The sequence below is a fragment of the Lytechinus pictus genome, chromosome 19 (genome assembly GCF_037042905.1).
Source record: "Lytechinus pictus isolate F3 Inbred chromosome 19, Lp3.0, whole genome shotgun sequence".
Lineage (NCBI taxonomy): Eukaryota > Metazoa > Echinodermata > Echinoidea > Temnopleuroida > Toxopneustidae > Lytechinus > Lytechinus pictus.
In genome coordinates this window covers 3165977-3183968 of record NC_087263.1, presented here as the reverse complement: position 1 = coordinate 3183968, position 17992 = coordinate 3165977, and the positions used below count along the sequence as shown (strand labels likewise).

Sequence of the window (17992 nt, the reverse complement as noted above, 5' to 3'; positions counted from 1 at the left end):
CCATATTGGTATTTGGTGTCGTAAAGTTAGGCAACCTATTTAGCACTGGTTTGGATTGCACCCGAGGAAGGAAGGACGAAAGAAGTAGAAGTAGAGAAGTAGAGAAGTAGATAGGGTAGAGAGGGGGAGAAGAAGGATAGGAGAAGAAGAAGTAAAAGAAGAAGAAGAAAAAGAAAAAAGAAGAGAAAGAATGAGGAACAGAAAGATAAAGAACAAGAAGAAGAGAAAAAAAGAGAGATAAAGATGGGGTAAGAGGTAGAGATGAGAAATAAATGAGAACGGGAAATAAAAGAGGAAAAGAGAAGAGAGAGGGGGAGTCACAGAGGGAGAGAGAGACAGAGAAAGAGAAAGAGAGACAGATGAAGTAAAAGAGAGAGCAGTGGGGAGGAAGAAGGGAGCAGGTGCGTCGATCCATTTTTCAGATTGGGGGGCGAAATCATGAATCAACGTTCCAAAGGCGCTCGATCACACAAAACAAACTCACCCACACACCCTCCTACACACACACACACACACACATATATATATATATATATATATATATATATATGTGACTTATGAGAAAGGGACACATATCCCACCAACAAATTAATGCGAGCGCCGAGAGCGAGCTGAAACTTCTTTATATTCTGACCTGAAAGCTTGATATTCTAAACATTTTTGGTACCAATGATTAAGATGGGTATCTAAACGAACAATAGATGCGAGCGCGAAGCGCGAGCTGAAAATTTTGATATTTCGATCAGAAAAAATTGACAGTTTAATGGACGTTTTTAATAAAGAACAAGATATATATCCAACAAAAGATTATTGCAAATCGAAGCGGGAGTTCTTTTGAAGTTTAGAACTGAAAACGGGACATTCTATTCACCTATTTAATCATGAGAAGTATGGGTTGTGCTTCAGAAACGATGCAAGCGCGAAGCTCGAGCTGAAAATTTTTATATTCTAATCCGAAAAGTGGACATTTTGAGCAAGATTTTAAATAAAATACGAGTTGCGTATCTCAATCCCGCTTGCTGATTTGTGTGTAACATTACAATCTTATTTTATTTTTGCACATGTGGAATTATTGGGGGGGGGGGGCAAAATGATATGTTTGCCCCCAAATATTTTCATTGGGGGGGCGATCGCCCCCCCCCCCCCCCAGGATCGACGCCTCTGGAAGGGAGGGAGGTGGGAAGCTAGAGAGAAATGCCGTCTTAAAGCAGATACTTTTTTGTTTTAAATACACACAGAGATACAAACCAATAGCGCCATCTCGAGTCCTCAACTACTCATACCTGGCCAGTTTCATGACCCATGCTAGTGCATAGTCCAGTAATATACACCCACGTGAATGATATGCTAATTAACTATTCAATAAATTTATACCGCAATAGTTATGTAACCAAATAGCAAAACAATTACTTTTCCTCTCAAAACGTTTTAGTTTCTCTGTACAAATACAATTATGTCAATTTATTCTCTGTAGTAATTTAGTATAGGTATCTTAAAACGTATATTTCAATGTATTTAATATAACACGCAGTCAATGAGACCACACACATTTCAAACCCCCTTTGACTTTGGGTCGGTGCCCTCCCAAAATTGACAAGCAAATATTAATCAAAATGTTTTTATAATAGAAGGAATGTCGTATTTTCTCTCCTTCCCAAACTTACAGGTTGTCGCAAATCCGATGGTGGTGGTGTTAGGGGGAGGGGTGTCTTATTTTCCATAGTCTCTGCCTCCACATCGGTGGATCATCCACGGCTCCCGTGGCCCCTCGAGTCGACAAATGACCATTCCTCTAAATCACGAACACCATCCTCCTCATCCTTGACCTCATCATCACCACCACTACCACCACCATCATTATCATTACCACCACTACCACTATCTCCTCCTCAACACCATAATCATCACCACCACTACTACCATCATCACCACCACTACCACCACCATCATTATCATTACCATCATCATCATCATTACCATCATCACCACCACTGCCATCGTCATCATTATCATCATTATCATTACCACCACTACCACTATCTCCTCCTCCTCATCAACACCATAATCATCACCACCACTACTACCATCACCATCATCATCATTACCATCATCATCATTACCATCATCATCATCAGCATCATTACCATCATCATCTTCATCATCATCATCATTACCGTCATCATCATTACCATCATCACCACCACTGCCATCACCATTATCGTAATCATCATTACCATCCTCATCATCACTCTGCTCCCCTCCACATAACAGAACATCACTGACCACAATACACATCATAAATAAGATTTCAGTGCAAAATTTTGCAGGTCATTATTTAATTTTTATTCATTTTTTTCTCTTCCTTTAATCATATCACAGCACAAATAGAAATTTCTCTGTGCCAATGTATAATCCACACACAGTTCTTCTCGGAGCATCAACCCATTTTGCTGCTCCCTGCTGTCCATCTGGCAGTGTTACATACGTGACAGCATATCCCTTCTGCTGGAGCTCAGCGAAAAAACGGTCAATAACACCAACATCAAAAGTCTCTTTTTTCCTCCTTGAAAACACACCAATTATCTATTTTTTTCTTTAAAATTCTCACAAAGAGTAACGCGGGTGGTTTAGACTCCAAAATATTCAATAAATTACAGATAAAAACAGTGAACTCCTCTATCTACAAAAGAAAACTGAAAAGGACTTCAGCTCCAGCACAAAACAGTTAAAAAAAAGTGAAACGTGACTATAATGCACTACGACGTTCACTTAGTACACTAAAGTATTATAAATAATAACCACGTAACATACGGCATCACACGGTATCCATAGCAACAAAGTTGGATCTAAGTACGTGGTACGGGCATTGTAAACTAACTATGGCACATTCGGGGGAGAGGGGGGCGTTTACACTGGACGGTGCAACATTAAGTTTGATTATACATAACATAGTTTTACCTGATACAAATTCACATACATGGGACTATGAAGAATATCTATGCATCTCGTTGCATTGGGCTCTAAACATACGGCTCAACTTCTGAGCAAGGCTATGACTTTCATATCTATCTGTGAGAACAGGGCCACTTTTAAATACACAATTTGGGTTTAGACTACTAGGCAGGTTCACATGCACCATAAATAACATTTCTTCACTTTCAAATACAATAATTAACAGTCCAAAATGCAGATTCATATCTATATTGAGGCATGTAAATTACACATACATACACAACTTTTTCTAAACAAGATATAATTTCTCTTTTTTTCAGTACTGACTCATCTATACCAAGATATGTAAACATCCGACAGACAATAATATGACGACCACCCAACGTTTTTATTGCATTTCATTTTTTCGAATAAAAATCTTTACAAAATAACATAATCCCAAACTTTCACAGCAGGAAAATGGGTATATGGGACTGGGAACATATATCAGACGGGGGTTTAAATTTTAAATAAATAACAGTAAACTTCATGAGAAAACTTGTGACCATATTGGTATAGACAATTATGGCACTTTTTTCAAACCAATAATACATACATTTTCAAAGTTTCTATTTTTATACTCAGCCATATAAAAAGCTCAGAATATTTTAAACAGGTTTCTAAATTTACATGTTACATACAGTTTCTTATTGACGATTAACGATTGCATATCACTTCTTAAGCAAATATTTTGGCATTTTGGCGAAATTGAATACATGGCAAAAACGGTATTTTTGGAAACAATTAACAGGGATGGATCCTAACTGAATTTGAATTAGTACCAGAACAACATTTTCTTAGCTTTGCTAAAAATAAGAACTTTACATTACTGAATTAGTCTTCTTTCAAGTAGTCCAATACCTGACGGCTCCAGATTGCACTGTACTCGGTGTAGAATCAAAATGCCACAAAATACATAAAACAGCTGGCCTTGAGACTAGGCCTAAAGTCTGTAAAAGACTTACCATAGCATTGCATACCTTTTGCAAAGATTATGTTTAACCAGTTCCGTGACACAAAACTTACCTATTGATTGTAAACTACATTTTACAATCGATTGTACATTGTGGTAAAGGCAATTAATTGTAAAAATAAGTTCTATGATCAATCGCTAAGCTTTGGTGTTACGGGACACAGGTCACATATAACTAGACAAGACCCACGGTTAACAGGGGATAAACGGGTTCCAGATGACGGTGACAGCAAATTGGCAACATTACATGAACATGAATGGTTGAAGATCAAGGCCCCGTCTTACAAAGAGTTACGATTGATCCGATCAACCTCAAGTATATGCTGGAAATCCATCATTGTCATATTTTTTTCTTTAAGAATTTTGCCTCTGAAAATAAAGAGAAGCATATTAAATTGTCAAGAAAACAGTGATTGTATGAATATGCATGGTATCTAGAAAATATTTGGAACAAACATGTATTTTAGATGTTGACGTTGCTGGCTTTCCATAGTTGTGGTTGATTGGATCAATCGTAACTCTTTGTAAGACGGGGCCCAAGAGTACCAGGCATACATAACACCCACAGAAAAATTAAACCTATAGCCCCTCAGAAAGTTTGTGAGACATACCATTACCAAAAATAAAAAGATCAGAGAGCTAAATTGTATATTGATTAATGTCAGAGTTCAATAGCTGAAAATTGATATTTTCTGGGGAGGGGGGTTATCATTGTTCATATTTAGGCAGAATCAGGATGTATACCAGCTTTTGATCTTGCTATCCAGATAAAATTATCAATTTCTCTTTGATTCATTACTACAAATTTACATTAGATACATCTTTGGATGCTATTAAGGAATAAAACACCAAGTTCATTCCAACAGTAACTAATGTATGGGAAGATAACATCTTAAAGCTCGATATGGTTAAGCATGTAATCCAATCCATTTTGATTCGTGAAAATCGTTCTAACAAAAGACCTCTTATTTCATAAAATAGTGTTTTCTCTTTATCAGCATTAAATAATCAACTCGTCATCTAAAATTCTCAATGCGCCATTAAAATTCACGACTTTTAATCGCAACGACTAACACTCGCCAGATGTATTATTATGAAACTAAATTGGATGTTATCCATCTCAGCCTGCATGCAAGAGATGTTGCTAGGTTGGTCAAACTGTTCATGTTGCCTTGTATAGCAACACGTGCTGTATTTTACTATGGGAACGCTATCATCTAAATCAGTGCATATGGCATTTCAAAAAACATACATCCCTTTATTTATGAGTCTTTTTTTTATTATAAAGCAAAGTTTATTCCGAAATTTCACACTTCTTGTGTTATAACCTGGCCCTCAGGTTAGCATGCTGAATTTGCCAAAAAGCTTCAGGGCTATTAACATGAAGGCAAGTTTCTGACAGCCCACTGACGGAATGTAATTTTTGTTATCATGTTATAGCGATATTGGGTAAAATAAAACTTGGGTAAACATCGATCATGCACATTTGTTGAGTAAAACCATAGTAAATACTGTATGTTATCCGATTATTGTTGTATTAGAATTCACAGATGGAAAATTCATTTTACCTCAAATGACCAGAAAATCAACCCACCAATCACATAGGTTCCTTTTTACTCAAGAGTTGATTAATTTCTACTCAACTTTTTTTTCCATGTGTATCCACATGGCGAGCTGCATGAATTGTTTAGGTACCTCTTGTTTTCATTTTAAGATAACCTTTCTGTATTAAATGGCAAATTGTCTTTAGAGGATGATGCCTGGGTGGAACCCATCTATCTACATTTTTTCAAAAGTGATGGTCTTAAAACCCAAATCTGACCATTGCCCCCTCACTTGAGATATTTCAGGACTAATGATCTTACGGTATTACATATATGAAGTTGATCGAAGTACCTAAAATTATAATCATAATCATATAACAAATGACTGGCCAATTATGTGAATGGAGGGAAAGGAAATAAATGGAAAATTTACGAAAGAGATCCCAGGTTTAATTTTGAAATGTTGGTAATAAGGATAACGTTAAACATGAAAAAAAGGAATTCTGTGATTACGATTGGAGATACAATACATAAGGGATTTGCAACCTTTTAGCAATAAATAGAAAGGAAATCTTGTGAAGGACAGACAGACATAACAGACATAGCAGCCGATCACACACTCTAAGAGACAGAGGGTTGACACAAGAAAGATACAAGGAGACAAGTTTCACATGACAGAACTAAGCTAGCCTTTTAATAATACCACAAAAAAAAGAGACACAAACGCAGGTAGAACAAGAGAACGATCCAAACATTTTCATTTTCTTGAACGGTAACAAAAAGCAGGGTAGAGAATGAACGATCAAAGCCGACAAACGTACAAACAGAGAAATAATAAAGAGAAAAAGAATCAAATCTTTCTGACATTGATCATTGTCGGGGCACATCATAGAGGAACCCTAGGATTAAAAAGAGGGGAAATTTTACACCTATATAAACACCTATGAAGCAAACTATTTCTTGGTCAAAATCACATTTTAGACAAACGTCGGACTGTGTATGAAAAAGGAAAGATCTTATTGGAATATTGAATATGTTACTCGCATCAATAAACAAATTGATTTGATACATTCAGGCTACCATACTGACGACAGTCAGAGATTACATTATACATGATGCCAAAAGACTTTGCATGGACATAATGACCTTGTTTTCTTTGTTTCTGGAATGGTTTTGCTTTGTATAGCTATAAAAATATTCTGTCGACTTATTGAACAATAATTTTACGATGACCATATGACTGCATATCACATGAGAACATTTTATTATAACATAGATGTAGCATTCATAGTCAATGGTTTGATATGAACTTGGGAACAAGAGACCAGTCTTATTAATAAATTTCAATCTTGGAACTTTTTTTACCAAGAATATGTGCGATTTATCGCTGATACATCATTAATTTCTGACAAATGGATTTAAAAAATGCAACTCCCTGCTTTGTTTAAGTTTTTAAATATTTTTCTTAATATCTTGCAGATAAAGAAATAATTTGATTTCCCCAAGAATAAAGGAATGAAAAGGAAATTTCTTTCTGTTACCGGTAACAAATAACTAACTTAATAGAAATATTAAACGTTTAAAGGGGGCGAATAAGCAGGAACTTTTTAAAAAAATAAGGGGGAAGGGCATGCTTATAACTTGGATACTTCACCGTATGACATGCATCCAGTACGAAAGTGAACATAGAACGTAACGATTATAAAAATCGGGTGAAGAACAGAAAAAAAAACGGGGAAAGAAATTGCTCTCTGTCACATCCAACATATACAATCAAACAAGTTTAAAAAAGAACATGACATTGCTTTCTTGCGTTCGAATCTACAACATGTACACTAAAACTTCAACAAACATTTTTCCCCCTTCCGCACCTCGCATTTAGACGATTCGAGAGAGGGAGGGTAAACTTAAACACAAGCTGAAGGAACATAAAAACAACAAATTCATGACGGAAATACCATTAACCCAACAATACTTTAAAAATATGAATGAATACAATGTAATGAATGAATGCAACGATTAATGCACTAAGAATACTACAACTTTTTATACAATATACAACACACAATTAAAATCAACAACAGGTCAACATTAGGTCATTACTCAAAGGTCAAAGATCACCAACATAAACATTAAGGGTGGGTTACGGCTTAACATTACAATCCAATGTTAACTTCCACATTTATTCAACGACTTTCCTTTAAAAACAAGGAAAAAAGGACAACAAAAACAAACAGACTTGTCCGGTATGAGCCAGCTTAAGACGACGTGACACAACGCATAACATGCTCTTTAACGGTAAAAATTGCACTTCATGGGCGTCTCGTTATAATCTCTTTTGCTTTCTTTGCGGAGAATACATAATATGATATATTAGTAAAATTAAAATCATCAAACATGACATGTCTCAATTGCATAGGTTTATTTTCCCCCATCTTCATTGGCTAAACAACAGTAATATATATCTTTTTTCAAACACAAAATTGCCAATGATCTGAACTCAACTACATCAATGAAATAAAACTTATTTTCGTTTCAATAAGCCCAACACCACATTAAAAAACATGTCAATATCCATGGAAACAAGATTTTTTTGTCGATTTTAGAGAAAACATGGATTCTAATGCTCTAATTGAAAAAAGGGTTTGTTTATTTCTGCAGCTTTTCTCAGGAAAATATACATATGAATTATGGCCTTATATATTGTAACATAAATTTGCTTTAATAGGTTTGTCATCGAATATGGGCTGATTAACTATTGTGTCTCACTGCACTGTGGACAATCTTACTCAAAATTCTATAATTTAATATTTCATCAAATCATACCAAGGGTTATATGCCTTCTGAAAAAAAAATTAATATCACTTTGCATTCATAGTACTTGATTGTTTCAGATCATAATTCAAATCATTTTTGGCCTAATAAGCCTGTTGAAAAAAGAAACTGATTGACTTGAATGAAAACATTTAAAATGCTGATAAATTCAAACGATTTCAAATATAGTCGGCAGTAATGCTTATGCTGGTCAGTTTGTTATGTTGATTTGAAAAGCCAGAAATGAAGACTTGATACAAGCTAATGAATGGCTTTAACTCACACAGCCTGTAGTGAAGGCTAACTCTGAAAGAGATAATTTTTTAGCATTAAGTACATTTTTTACGGTCTTGATTTTAAACTGCATGTGAACTCTGGCTTGAACCCAATGCTGAATATCGTACGCATAATGTACCATTAATAATCTATAACATGTCAACCACATTAACACTACACCTAACAATTTTCTTAATACAGTCACAGAAATATCATTGAATACAGTGAAATTACATAATACTTCTTTCAATTTAGAAAAAAATCTCCAAATGTAGGCTGTACACGTAAATAATCTTTTTTTCTTCTTAGTACACGACAAATGTTTGCATCCTTTTTTATCTCATAAAACTCTGTACACAAAACGATTTGACAGCAAGTAATCTACATTCACGCACAACAAATGATTCCAAACGTTTAGAAGAAACAAAGGTTTACACTGGCCTATTCGCACTGCCCTTTCTAACTACACAAAAGGTGAATTCATTGTTTCCTTTACAATTAATTTATAATCAAACTTTCAGGCACCTTCTGGGTATATGACTTGGGTGTCTTCACACCGACTAACCCCCATTTAAGAGCGGTAGCTTGAATTCTAAAATAATTGCATTGTTTAACAATCACAAGTTCGGTTGAACATCTGGGTGTGTCGTTATATTTTCTAAATAAACTTGTTTTATTTAAACTTGTTTTATTTCAAAATTTGACGTCATTAACGGTAGGGACTAGTCATTTCTGAAACTGTTATGTATGTTATCATCTGATTCAGCATCCAAATTTTTCAGTGAATACATCCTGCCCGGTGTCATCCTAACATAATAAATTCAACTTAATCCAGCTAAATATGCCGCAGTGCAAAAAAGTCAAATGAATCGCATTGAATGACTGGTCACAAATTCTTCCTAGAGCTAAAATAACTGTTTTTTATGGAGAAACTTCTTAAAACCTTAAGTTGTCAAATATTTTCAATGGTGCATCGTGCGAATTACATACAGTAGACCCAGCACTTCTACACTGGTTTTCCATTGAAACGCGTCGTAAGCCAATTCTATTCACTATTCCTTGTTAAAATTGGTGAGATTTAAAATTCAAAATCAATCGATAAAATTCAAATCCAGTGCAGACCAGAGCACCAAAACAAAATCATCAAATCACACAAAATAAAAAAAAAATCTTTTGAGTAATCAAACGACCTGGATTTCTTGAATACATATATATAGTACTTTTCCACAAAAAATTTGCAAATATAATTCATCTTGGGTAAATAGCTGCGGATTATTAATTTTAAGGAAAAAATAATAAATTAACAACATCTTGCCAGCATTTACATATATCTGCTTATAATTTCATGTCTGGATTATTACTGTTAATAAAATTCAAATTATTTGAATGCTATGAATTGTTTTTCATTGTAGCTGAATCCAATTTCATTTGATAAATAGTTCCAGTAAAACAAAAGCAAATTTCTGCCAGGTTTGGATAAAAATTATATGATTTATCTGGGTAAGAATTTCTTGAGATTTATCCTCGTTTAAAATCAATCTGAAACACATTACATATACATATCTTTAGAACAAATGCTTGACAAATTTAACAGTATATTTACTCAATATGCACTGAACGGACTAGTGGGAACACGCATGCAACCCGTATCTGTATGAAATAAAACTTGAAAAAAATGGAGAAAATGATCTTGCTCATTTCAATCTTAACAATTTCAATCTATGGGATTTAACGATGTCATTAAATTGAGAATGCCGATAGTGGTATCCATGGCGATGACTGACGAATCAGTTTGGCGTGTTACTTTAAAGTCAAATATCAATTAGGTGCTCTTTGCATAGATATGCTCCTTGTCCTTGAATAGGGCATAATGCTGAACACTTTTAAAAAGGTATTAGCTACTGATGATGATCCACAGCATTTGTATTGCTCCATATTTCGGTTAAAAACATTCATAGGTGCAGGCTCATCCAATTTAAAGCTAATTACTTCACATCTGCTGAAATGAGTGATCATCCTAATGATCACCCACAGGTATCGGGGTGGCAGGGGGGGGGGGCTGACATTGTCAAGTGCCCCTTTTTCCGCCTTTTGTTTGGGGGTTTTGGGTAGGGAGAGGGATAATACAAAGGAAATATATGGTTTTGCTTTCACTAGTTTTGGGGCTTGAACCACATAGATATAGATATACACCCCCTGGGCATCCCACTTATCGGGCAAATGAGGATGGGATGCAAATTCAGGATTCTTCATGACATTTTATTACGTCAATGCAACAAATTCCCGAGCATCACATACAGGATCAACTTGTCAAAGTGAAGACTAACGGCTTAACATCCTCTCCGAGAGAAATTGCAATAATGAACAATGCCTCAACGAAGGGTACTAATGTCTTTTTTTGACTTGGTTTCGAAACCGCATTGCCAGATTTCCAAAGCGCTGCTAGGTAATGACGTTGACGACATACCAATGGGCACTAGTGCATCAATTTAGCTTCAAATCCATTTTACTGGCTTTTAAGACAATGACTGACCTTTCACATGTAATATCTCCGCGGGCGCTCCATTGCATATTGAGTAAAATATGAACATTCAATGGGAGTAACGTTACAAAATATCCTTTGTTTATTCTGCAAATTCAACACGGCAACAAATTTAACTAGAAATTCAACACTGCAATTTATACCATACTACATGATGTTTGGATGATGGTTTAAAAAATGAATAACAATAAATAATAATCATTAAAAAATAAAATCACTGAAAAAAACTACACACTTTAATGGCAATAATCTCTTGAACGCCAATAATAAAACACACACAAAAACTCACTTTATTCCAAACACACTGTGTCTCCCTCCATAGGGGATGCACGCTTATTTCTCTTTAAAACTTGGTATAATTGTAAATAAATAATGATTTAAAACGTACAAGAACTTTTATCACTTTTCCACACCCTGTTTTCAACAAACTTAAAATATCAACATAAATGAGACTTCATAAGATTTATCACGCCGGGGAAATCCACATCAAACAAGTATGATAATCAATGATAAAATTGCTATTTTCTTTAAAACATTCAACTCCAAATTGACACACAGGCCTGTTCTTTTCCTCTATGGAAAATGATGTCACAAATATATGAATGAACTACAAGAAAATATCCCGCGAACCCTCTTAAGGGAACACATGAGGAAAATGAATATAGAAATAAAAACATTCCATGCTTTTTTTGCACATTACACAAACAATACAACTAATGTAGTCTTCATCGAAGGCCATATCAATTATCAATGAAGGTACTATAGTCTTAGATTCAGACCCAATAAAATCTAACACACACGCACAAGCAAAAGTTACGCATAATGGCCAACTACGATCGTGAAAACAATACAGGTGTCGGTTAATAACCCTTCTAAACTAAAGCCTCCCTGATTTTCATTTGAATTTCAAGCATGTCTGATTTTTATTTCTCGCTTATATTTCTCATTGCCATGGGTCGTTATGATGTAAACATGGATTAATAAAGAGATTGCTTGACATTATCATACATTAACAAAATGTTAAAAAGCGTCTACTGGTCAAACGGTCCAATGTGCTGGGATATAGACTAAGGCATACACCACATATGAAGAATCCAAATGCATATAACATGTGATGTTTCTTAGGTTTTTAAGTCTGCTTAGAGAACGAGACGATTTGATTTCTGACAAACAAACAGACGACAGTTCGTTGAACTAGTCACATGATAAAATAGCAAACCAGTATGGTTTCCAGGGGCAACGAGCAAACGTGTACAGGCAGACGTCACATGACTTGGACAGAAGTATCGAGCGTTCTGATTGGTGGAAAAATAAAAGAGAAAGAAAAAAAATAGATGGAAGAGAAAGCGGGGTTAGACAGTGGTACGTCAACATAAGCCCATAGTAAAACACAAAGCGAAGATTATTTGTATGTCTACGATGTCAAAGGTCATGAAAGATTAAGGGTTATATACCCGAATGAGAACATAATGACATTAAAAGCAGTGATTACTCCTATAACAGTATGAAAACATATATAATAAATATATAATATAAAGGAGAAATAACATAAAATGTGTGTTATGACCTATTCCTGATATGCTATTAGCTTAACAGATTTCTGAAAAAAGGCTAGATGATAAATAGCTAATTGTGTGCAGGGATATCGTTTTTGAATCTGTCTTCATAAAAGAGATTTTGCATTTTGTGGAAAACACACAGCAACTTAATTAATTTTTTTTAGTATAAGCATGAAGTTATATACATCCATACTTTTGGGGGACTAAACAATTTTTCAATAAAACACAAATCAAGTAACATACAGCTAATGACTTCGCCAATGATGACCGCATTAGCCAAGGCAGTCAATAAAAAAAGTTTTTTAAACAGATTATTGAACACGGTATATTACCAAGTTTTCGTTCCCTTTGGGCCTCCAATTTTTTCTCCCATGTTTCATTTACAAAACAGAGATCGACCACAAATCATTTTTGAAATATAAAAAAAGTGATAGGTACCATTTTGATTCTAAGGTTTACTATGTGGATATTGTGTTCCTTTTTTAAAAAAAAACGTTGATAAAACTGACAAACACACAAAACAAGCTTTAACCAAAGCTAAAAGCCACAGCAGACCAACAATACATTAAAGCATATCATAGAAGCGACACAAAACAATGATTGAAACAATATGTATGTTTTTTTGTTTCTTACAGACAGATATAATACATTATATGGGGCCACAGAAATGTACTTAAAAATCTCCAGAAAGATTATCAAGTCAATTCAGAGATAAATGTAATTTGAAACAGAAATTACTGAAGGCATGAATGCCAAGTATCATAAGAGTAAACACTTGGAAAGTTTTATATGAAGCAAATAAATAATGATTTTCACTGACAAATGTTACAAGCTACTGAAATCCTTGCATCTGAGTGGCTGAGAGCAAATTACTCATTGAAAATCACCAACAAAACACTTTGTGAAATGCTTCCCAGGGCACGGTTTCACAAAACTTGTCAGCGCTGACAAGTTGTACAAATACTATAGTAATGGACAGCAACAAGTGCTTTGCAGCCAATCAAACCCAAGGACTTCACTGAAATTGTCAGAGCACGAAACAACCCCATTTTCCTTAGAAAGTTTTGATTTGTGGTCAACTTATCCTAATTCCCTATAAATGTAAGCAGAAAACGGAAATGGGTGGACCCACAAACACAGCACAGCAAACAGATCTACAAAATACTATCACAAATTAACATGAGGGGCAGGAACACTCTACAAAGTCTACAATATTCATTTTTTCTTTATTTCATGCCGTGCTCACTCTCTTCATATCTCTAAAACCTGTAAAAGCTCAATTTCAATTTGTAGCTTCTCTAAATATAGTGATTGGTTTTACCACTTCCCAGACTAAAAAAAACAAAACATCTTAGTTACGCATAGATTTATCTATCATTAAATATCTTGATATTGTTCTCTCGAAACAAAGATGAAAGCCACACAACAATAATGTCTTAACTAATACTACATTAAGATAATAGAACTTTAAACTGAAAAACTGGTAATTAACTCAATTAAAAATCTATCTTTAATCATCATTTTGGTAATCTGTTTAAATTATTTTGTTATGACCATTGAGGTTAAATGAAAAGAGATAGCCTCTGAATAATAAGGTTAGAGAAGGGGATATGAAAGATATAGATGTCTATATACACATGGGGTCTATATCATTACACTACTTTCAATATACAGCTGCACATGAAGTTGAGTGTACAATGCATTTTCTTGATCTTCAATAAGTTTATACCCGCTTTGTGGCGAAAAGGAAGAGGGGGGGGGGGGGTAGGCAGATACTTAAACATTACAAGAATATATATATTCGCTCCACAAATCAATTTTCAATATACATTTTGATGCCTCAGTATCTGATCATTTTCTTCAACTTCCTTGCTGTGAGAAGCCCTTTGCTCCCATGTATTGGCCCCCGTGATAATTTCTTGCAAAAAAACAAATTAAATAGGGGTAGGCTTGTTTCAGATAGCTTTGAGGATGAAGGTTAGGCTAAGGTCCCATTCACATACTGTTTAACAAAAACGTCTGACCCCTTTTACAGGTTTACGTCAGATAAAAATTCTGAAGACGTCCCATGCGAATTTAACTAAGGAAAATAATTTTCATGAATATATATAATTTTCAAGTATATACATTAAGAACCTGGAAGAAAATATCAGCAGAGCATATGAAGTCGGCTGATCCGAGAATATATTGGTTCAGTGAATGTCGCCAGAGTAGATGTTGTGGGACGAGGATTAGCAGTCACTGCATCACATATATACAGTTATCTTTCATGCTTTCTGTACACAATCTGGAGTAGCGCGTATCTGGGGCTCGTCTTACCAAGACTTACGATTGATCCAATCAACCTGAACTGTATGGAAATCCATCGATGTCATAACTTTTTGTAAGAAAAACTTGCACAATGTCTTTTGTAAAACAAAGAGAAGCACTTTGAAATTCAAGAAAGCGATGAATATATGAATTTACAGCATATCTAGAAAATATTTTGAGCAAACATCCATTTTAAAAGTTGATGTTGATGGCTTTCCATAGTTATGGCTGATCGGATCAATCGCAACTCCTTGAAAGACGGGGCCCCAGACATGTCTCAAATATTCAAGCAGGGCTGACAGTGCACATAATTCATTATACTACTGTGATGCCGTAGTTACGTGTATACACTCAACATAATATTCATTTTGTTATTTTTCTAATCCAGTCCTACACAAGTATACAACATGAAGGTCAAGTTCTAGTTTGTCTGTTATCTTGAATTCATTTGCCAAAAACAGGCAACGAGAATTGAATTTCCAACTTTATTACCCAAAACGAAGATACCTAAAATTTGTGTTGATTTGTAAGTTTATTTACAGATTTCTTTGCATCGAGAGAAATTTGGCAATATTTACCTGTTCAACAATTCAATGATTAAACAAAATCATACACCTTAAAATCCTTGTGTAAGACTAGATTTTACACAAAAAACAAACACTAAAACTATTACCAAATTATAAAGCAAAACACTGCACAATATATTCAACATGAAAAAAAATAACCACCAACAACATATTGTCATTTGTGCTATTTCCGTGACTTTATACACTGGAGTTGTGCATAGATAGCATATAAATACATGTACACATTGTCAATCCAGTATAAAGGTATGGCGTTTTCAAGGACCAAATCATAATTCAACTGGATTCTCGACTGCATGCAGTCAACATGTACTCCTCTGCCATCGCCGGTCCGAGAATATGCTACGTGCCCAACTTATCAAATTGTCAAATAATGACCTGTGACCTTTCACCATGTAACCCCCCAATCCCTCCAATATATCAGCCAAATAATCACAAGAACAAGGTATTTCAATGTAAATAATGACCTCTGACTTTACTTTCCCCCCACCCCCCAAAAAAGAAATAGAAATAACTGTCATCCTATAAACCCATAATAATAAACCTACAATCGTGAAAATAAGGTATTTCAATGTATATAATGACCCATGTGACCTTTGACATCTGGGGCCCGTTGCAGAAAGATTTGCAATCAACAGCGCGCATTTGGGACTTGCGGTTGATTTTTTTACTTGCGTTTAAACGCAACTCTTTCTGCAACGGTGGTCTTACCTTTCATAAAGCCTTACTGCTTCCTTCTTTGCATAGCCATCTTGGCAGAGATTATCAAATCATAGCTAACAAAATATGCCCATTTATCAGTTGTGAAACCTGCCCCACCTCCCCACCACACTCTCCCCATTCATCCAAGCCACCCAGTTTACACTTACCTTTAGTACGGTTTGCTAGCTTCTTTAGAGCGCTTGAGCTGGACTTTTAACCTCTTTGTGCCTACTGAGAAACCGTTCATTGCCTGGATGGCTGTCTGCGCTGAAATCGGTGAATCGTAACTTACAAAACCTGACACAAAAAAAAAATTAAACAACAAACAAAAGCCCAGATGAAAATTTACTAGTTAAATGCACTGGTTAATATTGATTTGACTTTACAAAACTAAAGCTGTTAGGTCCTTCTTGCTACCCAATTATGTGATATGTTGTAAAGTTGAAGCCCTGAGAGAAATTTGCGCCTGAATATTATTACTTAGTGCTTCAAAAATGTGGGGGAAAATGACGAGAAACACTATCCCAATTTTGTGGAGCAATTAGAATCACCAGTATCAAATGAAATGATTTTCAGAGACAGATATCTTGCTATGCCTGGTCTACTTACTTTCTAGGTTTTTTTTTTTTTTTTTTTTAATTCATATAAACAACATTACATACAACACACATCACAGTTTAGGATTTAAAAAAAAAAGACCTTTAATATGTGATCATTCGCTTGATTGTGAAGTCTTAGCTTCCCTATTGAAGAAAGAAAGTAGTTGCAGCAAACAATTATTCCATGATAAAGTCTTTAAAATCAAGGTTAAATGCTACCAAATTATCATAGATCTAGTTCTGGTACATTGAAATAAACTCATCTTTGTGAAATCATGAAATCTTAGCTGAAAATTGATAATTCAAATGATTACTAACACAGAAAGGCACATGTGGGACAGTGCATTAATATTGTTTGGAAAAATACCTGACATATAATGGAAAATTCTGTGCTTAGTTTGCTCATTTCTCAGCAATGACACAATTTTGTTTCTGGAGCCATTTGGCACATATTTTTAATTTATGAAAAACACTTGCGTGGTCATTTTATTGGATTCTGTTCAAACTCATTCTGAGAGAGTTACCACAACTGGTATTTATCTTTAAGTGGAATAAGAATGAGTTCCTGCTTATTTGTTTGGAAAGTGGTGTCCTTGATTTATAGGTGCATATTGTCACCAGAGCGAGAGCATCAGAGAAGAGCGGGATACTCACCGAAACATTTGCTGAGGTTCGTATTTTTGTCGATGAAGACCTTTGCACTGAGGATACCGCCGTACGGAGAGAACATTGAAATTAGATCCGTGTCCGTGTAGTCTTGGGGTAGGTGGTATATAAATAGATTAGCGCCCTCTGGACCTATACACAAGACACGTTTATAAATAATTTATGAAATAGGAATAAAATCAGGGTTCTGACTATAGCTTGTTGCAGTTTGAATATGAAAATTGGCAGCTTTTAGCTGTGGATTCATTTTGGCTCTATTATAACTATATTTATCTTTAATGTAAGAAAATGAACAGAAAATTAATAATTCTTGCCAATTTGCAATGCAAAAGCAGCTGATATAATGACAGTTGGATAGGGTTTAATGTTATCCTACTTGGTCCAGGGCCTTGTTGAATAAAAATTACTATTATGGTAACTTTGCTATTCAAT

General features: G+C 34.9%; 1 protein-coding gene across 43 annotated transcripts in view; it reads right to left on the bottom strand.

Annotated features, from left to right (window-relative positions):
• Positions 1–6173: 6173 nt before the first annotated feature.
• LOC129282401 (CUGBP Elav-like family member 1) overlaps positions 6174–17992 on the bottom strand; it is a 44763-nt gene continuing 32944 nt past the window's right edge. For all 43 annotated transcript variants that reach the window (XM_064113705.1, XM_064113722.1, XM_064113713.1 and 40 more), the window contains 3 exons: positions 17549–17692; positions 16463–16592; positions 6174–12435 (listed from right to left, as the gene is read on the bottom strand). In XM_064113705.1, coding sequence (XP_063969775.1) covers positions 16465–16592; positions 17549–17692 — 272 coding nt within the window. In that variant the 3' untranslated portion in view covers positions 6174–12435; positions 16463–16464. The remainder of the gene's footprint in view (positions 12436–16462; positions 16593–17548; positions 17693–17992) is intronic.